Consider the following 15,034-nt stretch of genomic DNA (forward strand, 5'->3'; position numbering starts at 1 on the left):
CGCCGCCGCCGCCGCCGCCGCCGCTCCCGCAGCCAGCGCGCGCGCGCCGCCGCCGCCCCACGCGCACACGTCGCCGCACGCCGTAGGCCGCCGCTGGCGCCGCCGCCGCGTTTCTATTGGTCGGCGGAGCCGTCAGTCGAGGCCGCTTCCGCCGGCGGAGGGCGGGCCAGGCGCCGGCCGCCATTACCTCAGGCGGGAGATGGTCTCAGGTGGGAGGTGCGGCGCTGCCAGCCCGGCCCCAGCTTCTCTCCCCTGAGGGGAGCTTTGCAAAGCTGTGGTTGGCCGGCGGTAAGGGGGGGGGCGGGCAGTAGTGAGGCGGCGCGGGCGGCTGGAGGGGGAGGGCTGGAGGCCTGGGTGTGAGAGGGACCCTCAGCCAGTTTGCTGATGACACAGAACTGGGAGGAGCGGTGGATACACTGCCAGGCTGTGCTGCCATCCAGCGAGACCTGGACAGGCTGGAGAGTTGGGCAGAGAGGAACCTGATGAGGTTCAACAAGGGCAAGGGCCCTGGGGAGGAACAACCCCAGGCACCAGTACAGGCTGGGGCTGACCTGCTGGAGAGCAGCTCTGCGGAGAGGGACTGGGAGTGCTGGGGGACGACAGGGTGACCATGAGCCAGCAGCGTGCCCTGGCTGCCAAGAAGGCCAATGGCATCCTGGGGTGCATCAAGAGGAGTGTGGGCAGCAGGACGAGGGAGGTTCTCCTCCCCCTCTGCTCTGCCCTGGTGAGACCCCATCTGCAGTGCTGTGTCCAGTGCTGGGCTCCCCAGTTCAAGAAAGATGAGGAGCTACTGGAGAGAGTCCAGCGGAGGGCTACGAGGATGAGGAGGGGACTGGAGCATCTCTCCTACGAGGAGAGGCTGAGGGAGCTGAGCTTGTTCAGCCTGGAGAAGAGAAGGCTGAGAGGGGACCTTACAAATGCCTACAAATATCTGCAGAGTGGGGGTCAGGAGGATGGGGCCAGACTCTTTTCAATGATGCCCAGCGACAGGACAAGGGGCAACAGGCACAAACTGAAGCAGAGGAAGCTCCAGCTGAACCCGAGGAAGAACTTCTTCCCTCTGAGGGTGACGGAGCCCTGGCCCAGGCTGCCCAGGGAGGCTGTGGAGTCTCCTTCTCTGGAGATATTCCAGCCCCGCCTGGACGCGGTGCTGTGCAGCCTGCTCTGGGTGACCCTGCTTGGGCAGGGGGTTGGGCTGGGTGACCCACAGAGGTCCCTGCCAACCCCAAACATGCTGTGATTCTGTAGGTGGGGGGGCGGGAGAGATCACGCTGGGGCTGTGAGCGGGGAGAAGAAAATCCTTCTAGACTTGCAAGAATAAGATAAGAAAATCATCATTGATTTGCAAGAATAATACACAATAAGAGAAAATAAATCTAGATTTGCAAGAATAATATATGATAGGAGAAAACAGTTCCAGATTGGCAGGAATAAGATGTAAAATCATTCTAGAATGGCAAGAATAAGATAAGAAAGTAACTCTAGCATGACAAGAATAAGATAATTCTAGAGTAGAAAGAAGAGAAAATCATTCTAGAATGGCAAGAATAAGAAACACGTTCTAGAATGGCAACAAGAAGTTTATTCTAGACTTGTAAGAATATAAGAAGAAAACTAGAGTTGCATGAATAAGGCATTTTAAAAAAATCACTAGAATTGCAAGAAAGGTAAGACAATTCTAGAATGGCAAGTACGGGGTAAGACAATAATTCTGGAATGTCAAGAACAAGGTAAAAGTCTAGATAGGCAAGAATAAATTTATTCTAGCATTGCAAGAATAATACATTAACAATCACAAAAATTGCAAGAATACCAGAAAACTCTAGAATTGCAAGAGTAAGGGAAGAAAATTATTCTAGAATTGCAAGAATAGTACATAATAAAATAATTCTACAAGTAATACATAGTAATTCTAGAATTACAAGAATATGACTACAATAATTTTAGAATTAGAAGAATAATCTACAATCGTTCTAGAATTACAAGAATAATCTATAATGAAATGATTCTACAATTACAAATCAATGCAAGAATTACTCCTGTAATTCTGCTTTACGCCCCAGCCGCTCTCCTTGGTGGCCGCGGGCCCCTTCCCAGGCTTGGTGACCACCGAGTGATGTGCCGCGGCCTGGCCTGCTCCCGAGGCGACGCAGGAGGAGGAGAGCTCTGCCCGCCACGGCTCCGCTTTGTGCTCACAGAAATTGCGCCGGTTTTCCTTCGAAAAGCTTTGCAAACCCGACGGCCCGGGCCGGGCTCGGGCATGGCGGCGGCTGGCAGCCCCGGCGTGGGTTTCCCAGCGCCCTGGCACGGCTGCGGAGCGTCTCCGGGGCACCCTGCCCTGGGTGTGCCGACTTTACGAGAGTCTGTGCTGCACCTCATCCCTTACAGCACCAAACCACCGTTCTCAGTGGGTTTTTTCCCCGCTGTGTGGTGTGTTACCGACACACACAGGTTTGGGGGGTGTTTATTTCTTAGTCTGGGTTCACAGCAATACTCATTTCCATACTTTAAAAGTATTTCTTGAGCCGAGAAGGCAGCCTGCGTGCCACAGAGCCAGAGTTAATGCCTTGCGAAGCTGTGGGTCATGTGCTGGCAACTGAAACGCCGTCCAGTTGGGTGACAGTGACCCTGCTTCGGCAGGGGGTTGGACTGGGTGACCCACAGAGGTCCCTGCCAACCCCCACCATTCTCTGATTCTGTAACAGCTTCCCTGTCTCACATGGGCACCATGCAGATGAACAAATTAAAGATCCCAAAGCACCCAGACAACGCAGAGTGGCATCGGCACAGCAAAATCAGGCCAATTAAAGAGCCATCCAGTCTGCTGCTAGCCCAGCTTGCGGCAGCATTCAGGAGCAGCAAGCTGAGATGGCCATCAGGGGTTTTTCCCCCAGACGAGAGGGGTAACTACAGGTTCCAGCTGCGTTTAACGGGACTGCACAGCCCACCCCTGCTTGCATCCCGGGCCACGCAGGAGCGGTTCCTCCTGCACCCTGCACAGCTGGCTCCCCTGGGAGCCACCGCACAGCCACCCGCACATCTGCATCTGAAATCCCTGGAGTCCCACGGGAGGCTGGGTTTCTCTCTCTGCTCTACTTCCCTCCTCTTCACTAGGCACTCCACCTGAAAGGTGCTTTTCCAGACGAGTGATCTTCAGCCTGCTGCAATCAGGTCAAGATCTCTCTCCCTTTACAACAGCATTGGCACATGACTGTTAACCACCCCCCCTCCCCAGGGTCAGCTCTGCAGAGCTTTCCAAGGTTGGCGTTGAGGGAAACAGGCACACTTGGCCTCCTCCTTCACAAGTGCTCTGTAGTTGCAGAGCAACACACAACGAATGATTAATCCAAATCTGCCTGCAGTTGCTTAAAAGTTACTGTTTTACAAACAGTTTATGACAGGCACACAAGTCATTTTGACATTCATAGAAAGTTTTAATGACACTCCATCGTTCTAGTGTAAAGGTTGCTCTGCCTCAGGAAGGCACCTCTCGACCCTGGAGCAAAGCCCTTCGGCAGGCACGCATCAATATTTATCTCTGCTGTGAATGTCTTGGATCAAGCAAAGAGTTTCAGACTGATGATTTTTAAAACGTGGACAAAGGTTGTGCTCACGCAGGAGACCTGCAAGCCACTACTTTCTTCCAGAGCCTGCTGCTGCCTTTCAGGCTGCTCCTCGTGCTGTGCATCACGTTTAGCTGTCACTGGAAGCCCAGTCTAGCTCAGGTTGCCCCCGGTAACTACAGATGTCTTGTTTTCTCATTGATGCTGCATGTAACTGCCACAGCTGTGTACTTACCTATGACCCATGGAGAGGCAAAGTGTGTAATTCATGCCTGGGCACTCAATACCGCTTCAAAAATAACGGTGTAAGGTGCTCCCTCCGAGCCGCCACATGTTCCCGGGCGTGGGGTGCCTAAAGACTTCTCGGGGGACTTTGTTCCATGCTGTTTCAGCAGCCGAGCCATGGGCCAGCTGACACGGCATGAAATAAGGGTGTGGGGGTACTCTCAAGTATTTCGGTGGCTACACCAGGAAAAAGGCCGGGAGCTAATCCCTAGAACACACTGGATGAAAAACTCATTAGAGAAAACAATTCACAGGAACGTAGAAGGGTTTCAAAATTTAATAAGTTGACACAGTGAACAATTCGAGAATGTTTAAAACGTGAGTGTTAAGAAACAAAGTTTAGGTCACATATTTAGAAAAAGACATTTCCTGTATAACAAAGAGGTAAAACCAAAAACATTTGCTCTGGTAAAAAACCAGCAGTGCTGGTCCCTGCTCGAAGTGAGAGTACTGCAACACAACTTTTTAAAAAAGAAGCACCTGGAATTACCTGACCAGTTCTGAACCGCTCGCACCGTAACTTCTTCTCACAGCAGCCTACGAAGTTGCTCTACAGTAAACAAGTCGGCAGAGTCCAGTCCAGTGACAAAGCCAACGCAGTCATCTTCTGTAGGCAGAGTTCAGAGCCTCAAGTGTAAGCAAGCAAAGCAGGCTGAGATAAGCTCACCTTCCTTCTCCTAGCAAGAAGAAACCACTTACTGCACCAAACAAAGAGAACTGTCGTGATACTCTGAACGAAGTCACAGTCATAAAAAAAAGAAAGCAAAATACATTCTAAGGAAGATTCATTCAAGCTAAGCATCGCTTTTTATTCCAACCAAAGAGAGATTCTAGTGGTGGAGGAAAGGCTGCAGGATCAGGCTGACAGTGCCCCCTCCCTGCAAGAGTGAGGTTTGCTGTCCGCAGCGAACGCCCTGTGGCAGACAGCACGTGTGGGTAACGGGCAGACAACAATTCCAGGCTCCTCAGTCACTGGACAGAGCTTCAGGCAGAGCTTTTGCACCCAGTAACGGTCACCCGTTTCTCTGCAGGTACCTATCCAGGAACTGGGAATAGCAGTCTAGAGAACAGAAGTAGCAGATGATGGGTGCTTCCGTACCTCCCATGTTATCCACGAGGACCACGGTGTGAGCTACGTGATGGAGATTCATGGTCACTGTGATCTGAATGAAGCTGCTCAGACAGGCACTTCCGCACTGGCATGTTTTAGCCACTTCCAGATCTTCACAAAGGTGAGAAGGAAGGAGATGACAACCATAAGGGATTCTGTTGAACAAGAGGAGCAAGCGTGAATTCACTAAAATTGGCCAACGTCACTCCAACACGGTGACACGCCACGTGCACCGGTCGGAAGAAACGCCCTTCCGAGACCACAGACAATATCAGGCTGGTTGGGAATTAAACGCCACTTTCAAAGACGGTCACTAACAACATGCAGCCGTGTTACTGACCCCTAAGTACCAAGGACCTGAGCTGCAGAAGACACTGCAGCAAGAACCAGGGAGTTCACACAAACCATAACAGCCTGTATCACAGCGACAGAGAATTAAAAAGAAGATTAAGAATAATGAGACAACTGGGCACATGCCTGCTCGTCCCTCACGTTAGCCAGGGAGATCACTGTCTTTCATCCTGGCCTGGCAAAGCACCCACAATCTCTTCCTCACTCTCTAACATGAAGAAGTGGTAGGAGCCTAACAGCACCATATCCCCAGGAAACAGGAGATAAAATGAGCCTTTTCACAGGAGTACTACATTGCAGGCAATAAATTAAGGTTCTCTTGACACACCGCTCTTTTCGTCCATCACGTCAATAATGACATCCAGAGACGGGAACAAGAATTGCTGCTTTTTAAATTCACAGCAGAGTGGCCTTGTGTTTGGGGTACAAAACAAACTATTTCCCTGAAGCGCTCTGTCGAGTTAACTTCAAAGTGTGGGTATCCCCAGTGCCCAGCTGTCACTCAAGGCGCACAGAGCAGGTCTCACTGACTCACATCCTGACTACACCTACGTATTCCCAATTCTTTCTACATACCGTGATTCACATAGCTAAGACTCCTGTGGTTTTCTTTTTCACCACCTCAATTTCAGGACATCCTTTTTTCCGGTCAGGAAAAGCATAATCACAGCTCTGGTCCTTGCCCGGAATGCCGCTGTGAAGACTGATTTCCAAACACTTGATTTGCATCGTCGCTCCTACTCTCTTCTTCCTTTCTCCAGGTTTTTGCAGCCCATCATCACTCCTGTTTCTCCTCCTGTGTTAATTCTCACCTCCAGTGAATGTCCGACAGAATGTCGGTTGCCCACTTGTTAAGACCTTAATTTTTTTTTTCTTTTCCATTTAAGATAATCAGGACCACCCTGACAACGCTGTCTCCTAACAAGTGCAGACCCACGGGCAAGGGGACAGTTTCCACTGCCCCCTGTCTCTCCGAGACTCCTGGAGCAGAAAGACCCTAGCACCCACGCAGCAGGCCTGAAGAAAAAGGCACCACAGAGAACAAGAGAGCTTTCTGCTCCAGGAGTACCCGCAGGTACTCCTGTAACGTAACCGAGCACCAAAACCTGACCAGGGTTGAGGGATTACAGTCTCTGGAAAAAACATGCCCGATTAATATCAAAACCACTGCAATTTCTGTCAAGTTGGGAAAGGAGACCCGTGGAGTTTAATTAATAAAATCAGCAAGGTCAGAAGTGGATAAGATCTGAAGCAGAACATCTGGTCACTCAGCTCATTTCCAGGGCGTGCCCTGCATGCCTGTGGACACCTTCAGCACAGACTTCTGAGCAATTAACTTTGGTTTACGGGGCGCTCCCCACCCCCCAGGCAGGAATGGGCCTGGAACGTAGATTAGGAACACTTCAAGTCCGTCAGCCGCTTTCTCTACCCGTGACTCTTCCATCTTCTTGCTCCCTTTCCACCCAGAACAGGGTGGGAGTAGCAGCAGCTGGTGCGGAAGGATCACAGGCAGCGGCATGCAGGCAGTGTAAGCGGCGTGGGAGAAGGGGAGAAAACCAATAACAAACAGCAGCCTGGCAAGGACGAAGTTTACTTGGTGAAACAGTAATTTTAAAATTACCTCAGAGCTGGGCTTCTCCGCGAAAGACAGAACACCCTCACCCCAACACCAAAGGAAATGAACAGCTCAAGGAAAACCCAAGGTAGGGAGGAGCCCGTGGTAGGCAATGCCAGCTCCGGCTCTTTTCAGTGGTGCCCAGTGACAGGACAAGGGGCAATGGGCACAAACTGAGGCACAGGAAGTTCCGTCTGAACATGAGGAAGAACTTCTTCCCTCTGAGGGTGACGGAGCACTGGAACAGGCTGCCCAGGGAGGTTGTGGAGTCTCCTTCTCTGGAGATATTCCAGACCCGCCTGGACGCGGTGCTGTGCAGCCTGCTCTGGGTGACCCTGCTTGGGCAGGGGGTTGGACTAGATGACCCACAGAGGTCCCTTCCAACCCCTACGATTCTGTGATTCTGTGACATCTGCCCTCGGAGGAGGCACCTCGCGGGATGCGACATCACTCGGCTTGCGTAAGGTCCCGTCACAGGCAGAGACCGAGCCATGCCCGACCAGGAGCTGTACGGCAGAAGGTAACCTTTTGCCCATGCACTGCTCTCACACGGGAAGGGACAGCGAGAGGCTAACGGGTGCTACACACAGCCTGAGCCAGCTTTAACGCGAGCACGAGAGGAAGGGCAAGCGGGTTTGAAAGCAATTTCCAGGCTAGAGCCCAACACAAAATACGATCGGTGCCGCAAAATCCACTGTAATGCAGGCTCCTCAATACAAAGTGCCAGAAGCGTTCCAAGGTTGTAGAACTGATTCTCTTTTCCCATGGCTGGGCAAGAATATTCTGTTACGGTGCCCCCATTTTGTGGATAAAAACATTTCAATCTACTGCTTTCTGTAAATGCTTCCAAGTCACCAATTTACCGTGTTGTCCTGTATAACAAAGGGGTGATTTTACAAGGGGAATTCAAACCAACTTCAACCTTATGATTTTTAACAGGTGAAGAGCAATCGCCACTGACCGGGGAAAAAAAAGGAAGTCAGGAAAGCTTAGACTCGACCAGTTTGAAGCAGAGTAGGTGCAATATGTACCCACCATGCTACTCTTACCTGTAATTCACAGTTGCTCTTGCAGCACACTCTAATAAAGTCAACGGTATTTTCAGCTGGATGTTGGGAACAAGCGGGTTAGGCTGTTCAAAAGGATTTCCAAAGAGATCCAAGTTCTCAAGACAGAGTTTCCTAAAATCGCTGGGCAAGAAAGGAAGTTTGTTTCGGGCTGCTGACAGAAAGCGTAGATGATCTAACTGGCCAATCTTGAATGGCAACCTGATCAACTCATTGTCATCGAGCTTTAAATTAACGAGTTCTCGCAGCTGGCAAAACTGAATTGGAAGTGCTTTAATTTTGTTCTGGCTGAGGTCCAAGAACTGAAGTGATTTCTGCAGGGTGGAGTTGCACAGAGCCCCGCTGAAGGACTCCAGGTGATTGTCATGCAAATTGAGCTCCTGAAGACAGACCAGGTCACCGATCGTAGCTGGCAGCTGCTTAATATGATTATGACTTAGGTCGAGTTTTCGAAGTTTCTTCAAACAGAGCACACGCGTGTCGATCCGAGCAAGTTTGCAGTACGAGGCCTGGAGATGTTCGAGGGAGTAAGGAAAGCTTTTGGTGAGAGGATAGTCCCTTCTTGAAGTTATGATCATTTTTGTCTTAGGTTTTTCAACTTCTGACGTCTTTGCTGGTACCAGAGCGGAGAGCGGGAGAGATCCTGTGTCAGTCCCTTGGTGAGCCAGTCTCACTGCTGAAAGGAAATTCTTTAAATTGCTGGCATCTGCCTACAGGAAAACACAAACGTGGAATTAAAAGTTCATTATTCTTGTGCTCATTTGTACTACCACTTTCTGAGCGATTTTGTGCATGTGTCAGGAGAGACTAACTCAGCAGGGCAATGAAATGGGAAAGGGAAACAACTCTGGCTTATGAGGTGGACGTGCTGTTTACACAGTTTAAGAACAAATGGCATGCAATTTGAATGAGAAGTTACGACCTCTCTGAATAATCTAGATCAAACAAACGGTGCTGCATTACTCAGAAAAGAAACAAAGCACTGAAATCACAGCTGAAAATAAAGTACAGAAAAAAAGGTTGATGCACTGTGATCTCCCTAGCCTGCAACATGATAAAGGGGCAGTTTATAAAAACACACGCGGGAAATCAGAGATCTAAAACTCGAGGCAATCATTCCTGAAAGTTGCGAGGAGGGAAAAGCATGGCAGCTGAGGTTAAATTTAAACATAAAGGAAGGTGGAAAGCTTCAAGGCAGGTTAAGTAAGCGCTTCTGGTTACACACAGCTCTGTTCAGTTGTGCCAGCGTCAAACAAGAGGGTAATTAATCCCAGTCCTGCAAACAACTGACCAATTTTGCCTTAGGTGGGATATAACAGAATGGCAGTAAGGACAGAGTGTCAAATTAATGGAGTATCAGATGACCTGTCTTGTAAATAAAGGTTAAAAAGCTGCCATACATTTGTTGTACTAATACAATTAGCTTTTATAAATAGGAGGGTGACAAAACATTTCTCTTCTAAATTTTCCAGCAGGTCTCTGGAAAGAGAGCTGCTGACGCGCAGCTGACAGAGACGGAGCTATAAAGGGAATTCTCAAATAAAAAGCACGATGCATCCATACAAGTAAAAGTCATCTCTCATTGCGGGAAATAACAAACTGGGAGTTTTGGCACGGCTCAGAGTTGAGAGGTTTGCGCTCTGTTCCCAGCTGTAACTTGCCCAAGCGACTCCCATTTTTGCACCTGAAAGACAATTTTGCTCCTAAATGTATTTGTTTATACCGAATTCTAGAGAGTGCAAAACCAGCTTACATAACATGCTGTAAGCACTCAGCACAACAGAGCAACGATCTTGGAGACTTCCGGATGCTAATGGGATAAAGTGAAGACAATAAAGGTCAAACATATTTGACTGCATCAGTAAATCAAGATGATTGTTTTCCTTAAGCATCCCGTGCACACCTCAACTCCTGATGCGATACCCTCCAGAGATGGGGAAGCTGCACATCAAAAACCCTTCTATCCAAGACCACCAATATTCATTATCTCAGCCATTCCAGCTAAAATGTTTAGCTACAGAACTCCCCTGAACTACAGGCAGATTTGTCACGTTTCCAAGGGTAAGAAGCAGCTAACTAAAACTGGAAGTAAGGAGAAAAAGTCCTCCGGACCTGTAAAGACCAAGTAAAAGAAATAGCTATACATTAGCATGAAGTTACAGGCAATATTTTGCTCTCAAAGCATGAGGCACAACAGATACCTCTGTATCAAATTTCCTCCACAACACCTTCATAAAGGCAACGTAGTATCTGTAAACCTTCTTGTTGAGAAGCCTTGAATATCTCGAGAAAAAATACCAAGACACATCTAAGAAAAAAAGCAAAGAATTAGTTGGAAGCGCTCAGGACGGAATTTTCTACCGCAAGTCTGAAGTCTCAACCACAGAAGCGATGTCGGGAACAGAGTTTAATCTCGGTGTTGATGCCTTACAAGTCTCTTGTTTGAGAGCTAAATGAATGATGACACGGCAATCAGATTACACGGATTTCTAGACCTTGCGTGCAACGCAGCAGGCACAGGCTTGCTGAAGGAAAAAAACCAAACCCACAGTGACTTGATTATTTTTGCTCCAGGGTCGAACGCTCCAGACGGATGTTTCTCAACTTAATTTCTGATGTGGCTGAACGCAGCAAATCGCACCGCCTGGCAGAGTACAGAGTGGGGTTTTGCACGGCAGTCGCACACGATCGGTACAGTCATACCTGGAAGTCTCTTTTCTACAAAGCTGTTGTCCGTCTTTGAGAGTTAAGAAACCCTTCTGTGATGAAATAATGAAAGACTAGCAGAAACACGACAGAAAAGTTACCAAGCATCTGAAATTGGGTTTCTGGATTTGGAGCGTTTAAGAGGAATATATGGCATCCCTGGCTTTGGAAGAATTGAGTGGATTTGTTCCTGGAGCTTGACAGTATGAGGGTGAGCCTTATGTTAGAGCAGGGAGTGAGGCTGTAGCCTCCTCGGAGCAAGTCTGGTCATTAACTCCTGTTTCATTAGATTGGGCTGAGACTCTCTTTTCAGCCTAATGACAATGTTATCATACCGAAAACAACAGATGTGGCTGTAACTAAGTAACTACCCACACTGAAAGAGTATCCGTCACACAGCTTCCTTACAGCCCCTATAAGTGGTCTCAGTCAGATCCTGCAGCACTAGGACACAGACCTTTCCTCTCCCAATTTTACACTACTAGCAGATCCTCTTACAACAGGCCTGCTTTTGTACTTTTGTTCCAAGATAAACTCGTTGACTTCACACTTTAGCAGAAACGTTCAGAGCGAAGGCTGCAGAACAAGAAGATACTCTGGATGTAACGCAACACGCCCGAGTGTTCTTTTTTGCAAGAAACAGAGCACGTTTGCTTCTGACGAGAAAAAAATTAATTTGGACACACACTACTGCTTCTATATTTAATCTTGTAAGGCAAACTGCTCTCTTCATCAAATTAAAGCTGCTTTCCTTACCACCACGGCCTTTGCTTTCACGCAGACAAGGTATTTCCAGACCACCACATGCCGCAAAATCTTGGGCTACCACAACTATATTCCAGCTTATATTCAGTTACTGGTCTTATTCCGAATAAAATAAGTACTTTTTCTTTCTTGTTGGGTCACACTTGTTTTTTTTTCAGTAAGCCACCGTCCCGAGTACGGAGCCATTCACCTTGTTTCTCAAGCGGACCTCGCAGCCTGCCCTGAGCTCCACTCACAGAATCACAGGATGTTCGGGGTCGGCAGGGCCCTCTGTGGGTCACCCAGCCCAACCCCCTGCCCAAGCAGGGTCACCCAGAGCAGGCTGCACAGCACCGCGTCCAGGCGGGGCTGGAATATCTCCAGAGAAGGAGACTCCACAGCCTCCCTGGGCAGCCTGGGCCAGGGCTCCATCACCCTCAGAGGGAAGAAGTTCTTCCTCGTGTTCAGCTGGAGCTTTCTCTGCTTCAGTTTGTGCCTGTTGCCCCTTGTCCTGTCGCTGGGCACCACTGCCAGCGAAACATTCAGGGGAGAAGACAGTGCCCGCACCACTGACCCGCACCGTGTGCGAGACCCACCGCGGGCACACGGCTTGTCCGCTAAGACAAGCGCGTTCTCCATTTATTTTTTCCATTAGGAAGACTGCAGGCAGGAACTTCCGTGGAGTTTGCAGCCAAAGAGCAAAGACACTGCCTCAGAGGGATGAACCAGGTCGTTTCTCTCTAAACAAGGGCCGAAGAACAACATGGAAGCTGGACTCCAGGGGCCCGGCAGCGCTCCCTCACCTTGCTGAGGCAGACGTCCACGGCCGGCTCCCGGAGGCGCACGGTGGCCTTGCCCTCCTCCACGAACCGGGTGAAGAACCGCTCGATGTTCTCCTGCACCTACGGGAAGGGGTGGCACAGAGGGCGATCAGCAGCCGCGGCGGGACCCGGGGACCCCCCCCCCCCCCCCGCCCGGTCCCGCTGCCGCCCCCACCTTGTAGCGAGCACCGACCCGGTCCCGCGCCGTGCACACCATGAGGTAAACCCCGCCGCCCCGCTCCCGTCCGGGCGGGCGGCCGAGCGAGAGGAGAGCCCTGGTACCGCGGCCGCGGCCCCGCAGCCCGCAGCTGGGCAGCAGCCGGCTGACCACCTCCACCTCGCACCGCAGCCGCATCGCCGCCCGGCCCCGCCGCCGCGACCGACGGGCCCCGCGCAGCGGCGGGAGGGAGGGAAGGCCGGGCCGCGCCCGGCGGGCCTCCCGCGCTCCTCGCGCACAGGCGCCCGCCGCGCTGCCTGGCTCCCGGGATCCCGCCTGCTGCGGGGGTGGACGGCGGCACCGGCGGTAGCGGCGGGCAGCCCGAGCGAGGGGTCCTCAGCGCGGGGTGGTGCGCCAGCGCCCCCTGCAGGAGGCGGACCGCGAGGCTTGGCGGGAAGCGTTGAGGTCCGCGGCGGGCGTGAGGGGAGACCGGTTGCTCCCCGGGCACGGCACCGCGGGCGAATCTTCTGGGCTGGTGCTGCTCCTCCCTCCGAAGTTCTGCCCGGCGCAGCGGCAGCAGAACGAACCGCCCGCGGCAAGGCATCGCCTCCGCGACGGCCCTGTGTCCCCACAGCGCGGCGGGGCTGGGAGCGAGGGGTTCGAGCCGGGCTGCAGGCAGCCCCGCGGAGCCGGCGCTCACCAGGACTGGCAGAAAAAAAACCCAAAACCAAGCGGGAATCCTTTCAGTGGGGGCTTCCCGCGGTTGCTTTTTAAGGATGGGGCTTGGGATTTAAAACTTGCGCGACGCTGGAAATCAATTGTGGGGTCGGAGCATGCGCACACGGCGCGGGCGCTGCCGGTGGCCAGCAGGGGGCGGTGCGCCGGGCGCAGGTTGTGCCGGCAGGGGGCGGTGTGTGTGGCGGCGGCGGCCAGCAGGGGGCGATATGGGGGTGGTAAAAAGGGAGGGTTTTGTGGTGCAAAAGGAGCCCGCGTCTCTCTGTGTTGCCCAGGCTACGCTGCAGTGGCTATTCACAGGCGCGATCCCGCTACTGACCGGCACGGGAGCTTTGACCTGCTCCGTCTCCGACCTGGGCCGGTTCACCCCTCCTTAGTCAACCTGGTGCGGCCCGGCTCCCCGGGGCCCACCATATTGATGTCGGCCTTAGCGCGGACGCCCGCTCGGCATAGCGCAGTGCAGCCCAGAACTCCTGGGCTCAAGCGATCCGGCGGGCTCAGCCTCCCGAGTAGCTGGGACTACAGGCGCGCGCCACCGCGCCCGGCGGTGAGAACGAGGCGCGGGCGGCCCTAGGAGAGGCGTCATGGCGTGACGTCACGGCGGGGCGGGGCCGTGCCGCGCAAGCTCCGCCCCCCCCGCCGGGAGGGCGCGCCGCGGTGCAGGCCGGGAAGGGGAGCGGCGTTGATTAGCGCATGCGCCGGCCGCCATCTTCCTCTGTCGGGCGGGCGCGCAGCAGGCAGCATGGGGCACCAGCAGCTCTACTGGAGCCACCCCAGGAAGTTCGGCCAGGGCTCCCGCTCCTGGTCAGTGCGAGCCCCGCGGGCCCCCTGGGCCGTCCTCAGGCACCCTGGGCCGCGGCAGCCGCCTCCCCCCGTCCCCCCCCTCCCCCCTGCCCCTCGCCGCCATTACCCGCCCTGACGGGCCTTGCTCTCCTCTCCCCTCACAGCCGCGTGTGCTCCAACCGCCACGGCCTCATTCGCAAGTACGGGCTGAACATGTGCCGGCAGTGCTTCCGCCAGTACGCCAAGGACATCGGCTTCATCAAGGTGAGCGCCGGGGCCGGGGGGGGGGGTGTTGGGGGGGGTACGCCGCTTCCCGTTGACTCCTCTCTCCTTTCTTGCTCTCTTGCAGCTGGACTGAGCGCCGGGAGGATGAGGCTGTCGCCAGAAGCTCCCTGGGCATCCCCGACCCGTCTGCAGCACAGCCCTCGTCAATAAATAGTCTCCCCACCCCCCTGACATATGAGTATTTGCCTTTTGTAATTATATTTTGGCTATGGGGCTTCCACGCCCTCCCAGAGAGGTGAAGACTGCACTGGGGACAGGCCCAAGTGTGCCTGCCCTGCTGCCCGTGGCTTCCCCCCACCAGCCCGGGTGGTCTCAGGAGCGTTGATGCCTCTGCGATGCCCCCGAGCCTTCAGGGTCGCAAACAGAGCGGTAAAATGGTTCCCTTAATCCTGGCAGGTGAATGGCCTGGTGGTCTGGTGCAGAGTGTGGCTGCCAGTAACGCTGGGCTCGTTTGGGTTAGGTACTGGCAAGCTGCTCTTGCTGATGTAGAAAATGGTGATGCCACAGCACGCCTGTGGTGCAGAGCGCTCCCTCAGACTTTGTGCCCAATCCTTCCTTGCTTACAAGGAGTCTTGGTCCTTCAGGATGTGGGAAAGTTGGGGGAAAGCTACAACTAAAAGGAAAACGTGATGAGGTAAGGGCATCCCGAGCCAGTGGCAGCCCTTGGACAGGGCAGGTGTCTGCTGGAAGTGGGTGGGTAGGGCTGGAGCCGTGGACCCTTCCACTTTGTCTGTGTTTCCTGAGATCTCCAGTGACTGAAGGGTTCTGGTGTGATGAGCTTGAAGAGAGTCCGGCAAAGAAACACTTTGTC

General features: G+C 52.8%; 2 protein-coding genes across 4 annotated transcripts; one reads left to right on the forward strand and one right to left on the reverse strand.

Annotated features, from left to right (window-relative positions):
* Positions 1-1,939: 1,939 nt before the first annotated feature.
* Positions 1,940-12,641, reverse strand: LRR1 (leucine rich repeat protein 1). Of its 3 annotated transcripts, XM_075427300.1 has the most exons (5): positions 12,439-12,641; positions 12,246-12,344; positions 7,975-8,702; positions 4,948-5,114; positions 1,940-4,525 (listed from the first exon to the last, which is right to left on the reverse strand). In XM_075427300.1, exons 1-5 carry the CDS (start codon positions 12,616-12,618, stop codon positions 4,512-4,514), a joined length of 1,188 nt encoding a protein of 395 aa, XP_075283415.1. In that variant the 5' UTR covers positions 12,619-12,641; the 3' UTR covers positions 1,940-4,511. The 3 variants fall into 3 exon arrangements, with proteins under 3 accessions (XP_075283415.1, XP_075283413.1, XP_075283416.1); XM_075427298.1 differs by having other exon boundaries at positions 1,940-5,114; XM_075427301.1 differs by lacking the exons at positions 12,246-12,344; positions 12,439-12,641 and adding an exon at positions 10,194-10,333 and having other exon boundaries at positions 1,940-5,114.
* A 1,199-nt stretch (positions 12,642-13,840) lies between these two features.
* RPS29 (ribosomal protein S29) lies at positions 13,841-14,394 on the forward strand. Its single transcript, XM_075426106.1, has 3 exons — positions 13,841-13,959; positions 14,103-14,202; positions 14,288-14,394. The coding sequence occupies exons 1-3, from the start codon at positions 13,898-13,900 to the stop codon at positions 14,294-14,296; spliced, it is 171 nt and encodes a 56-aa protein (XP_075282221.1). The 5' UTR covers positions 13,841-13,897; the 3' UTR covers positions 14,297-14,394.
* Positions 14,395-15,034: the final 640 nt, after the last annotated feature.

Source organism: Opisthocomus hoazin, chromosome 7 (genome assembly GCF_030867145.1).
Source record: "Opisthocomus hoazin isolate bOpiHoa1 chromosome 7, bOpiHoa1.hap1, whole genome shotgun sequence".
NCBI classification, from domain to species: Eukaryota; Metazoa; Chordata; class Aves; order Opisthocomiformes; family Opisthocomidae; genus Opisthocomus; species Opisthocomus hoazin.

Excerpts from the sequence above, each read along its gene's own strand:
- LRR1 (XM_075427298.1), bottom strand. The coding sequence starts at position 12,618 with ATGCGGCTGCGGTGCGAGGTGGAGGTGGTCAGCCGGCTGCTGCCCAGC. Across the intron at positions 12,345-12,438 it reads GGGTCGGTGCTCGCTACAAG|GTGCAGGAGAACATCGAGCG; the intron begins GTGGGGGCGGCA and ends CCCTTCCCGTAG. Across the intron at positions 8,703-12,245 it reads TGGACGTCTGCCTCAGCAAG|GCAGATGCCAGCAATTTAAA; the intron begins GTGAGGGAGCGC and ends GTTTTCCTGTAG.
- RPS29 (XM_075426106.1), top strand. The coding sequence starts at position 13,898 with ATGGGGCACCAGCAGCTCTACTGGAGCCACCCCAGGAAGTTCGGCCAG. Across the intron at positions 13,960-14,102 it reads GGCCAGGGCTCCCGCTCCTG|CCGCGTGTGCTCCAACCGCC; the intron begins GTCAGTGCGAGC and ends CTCCCCTCACAG.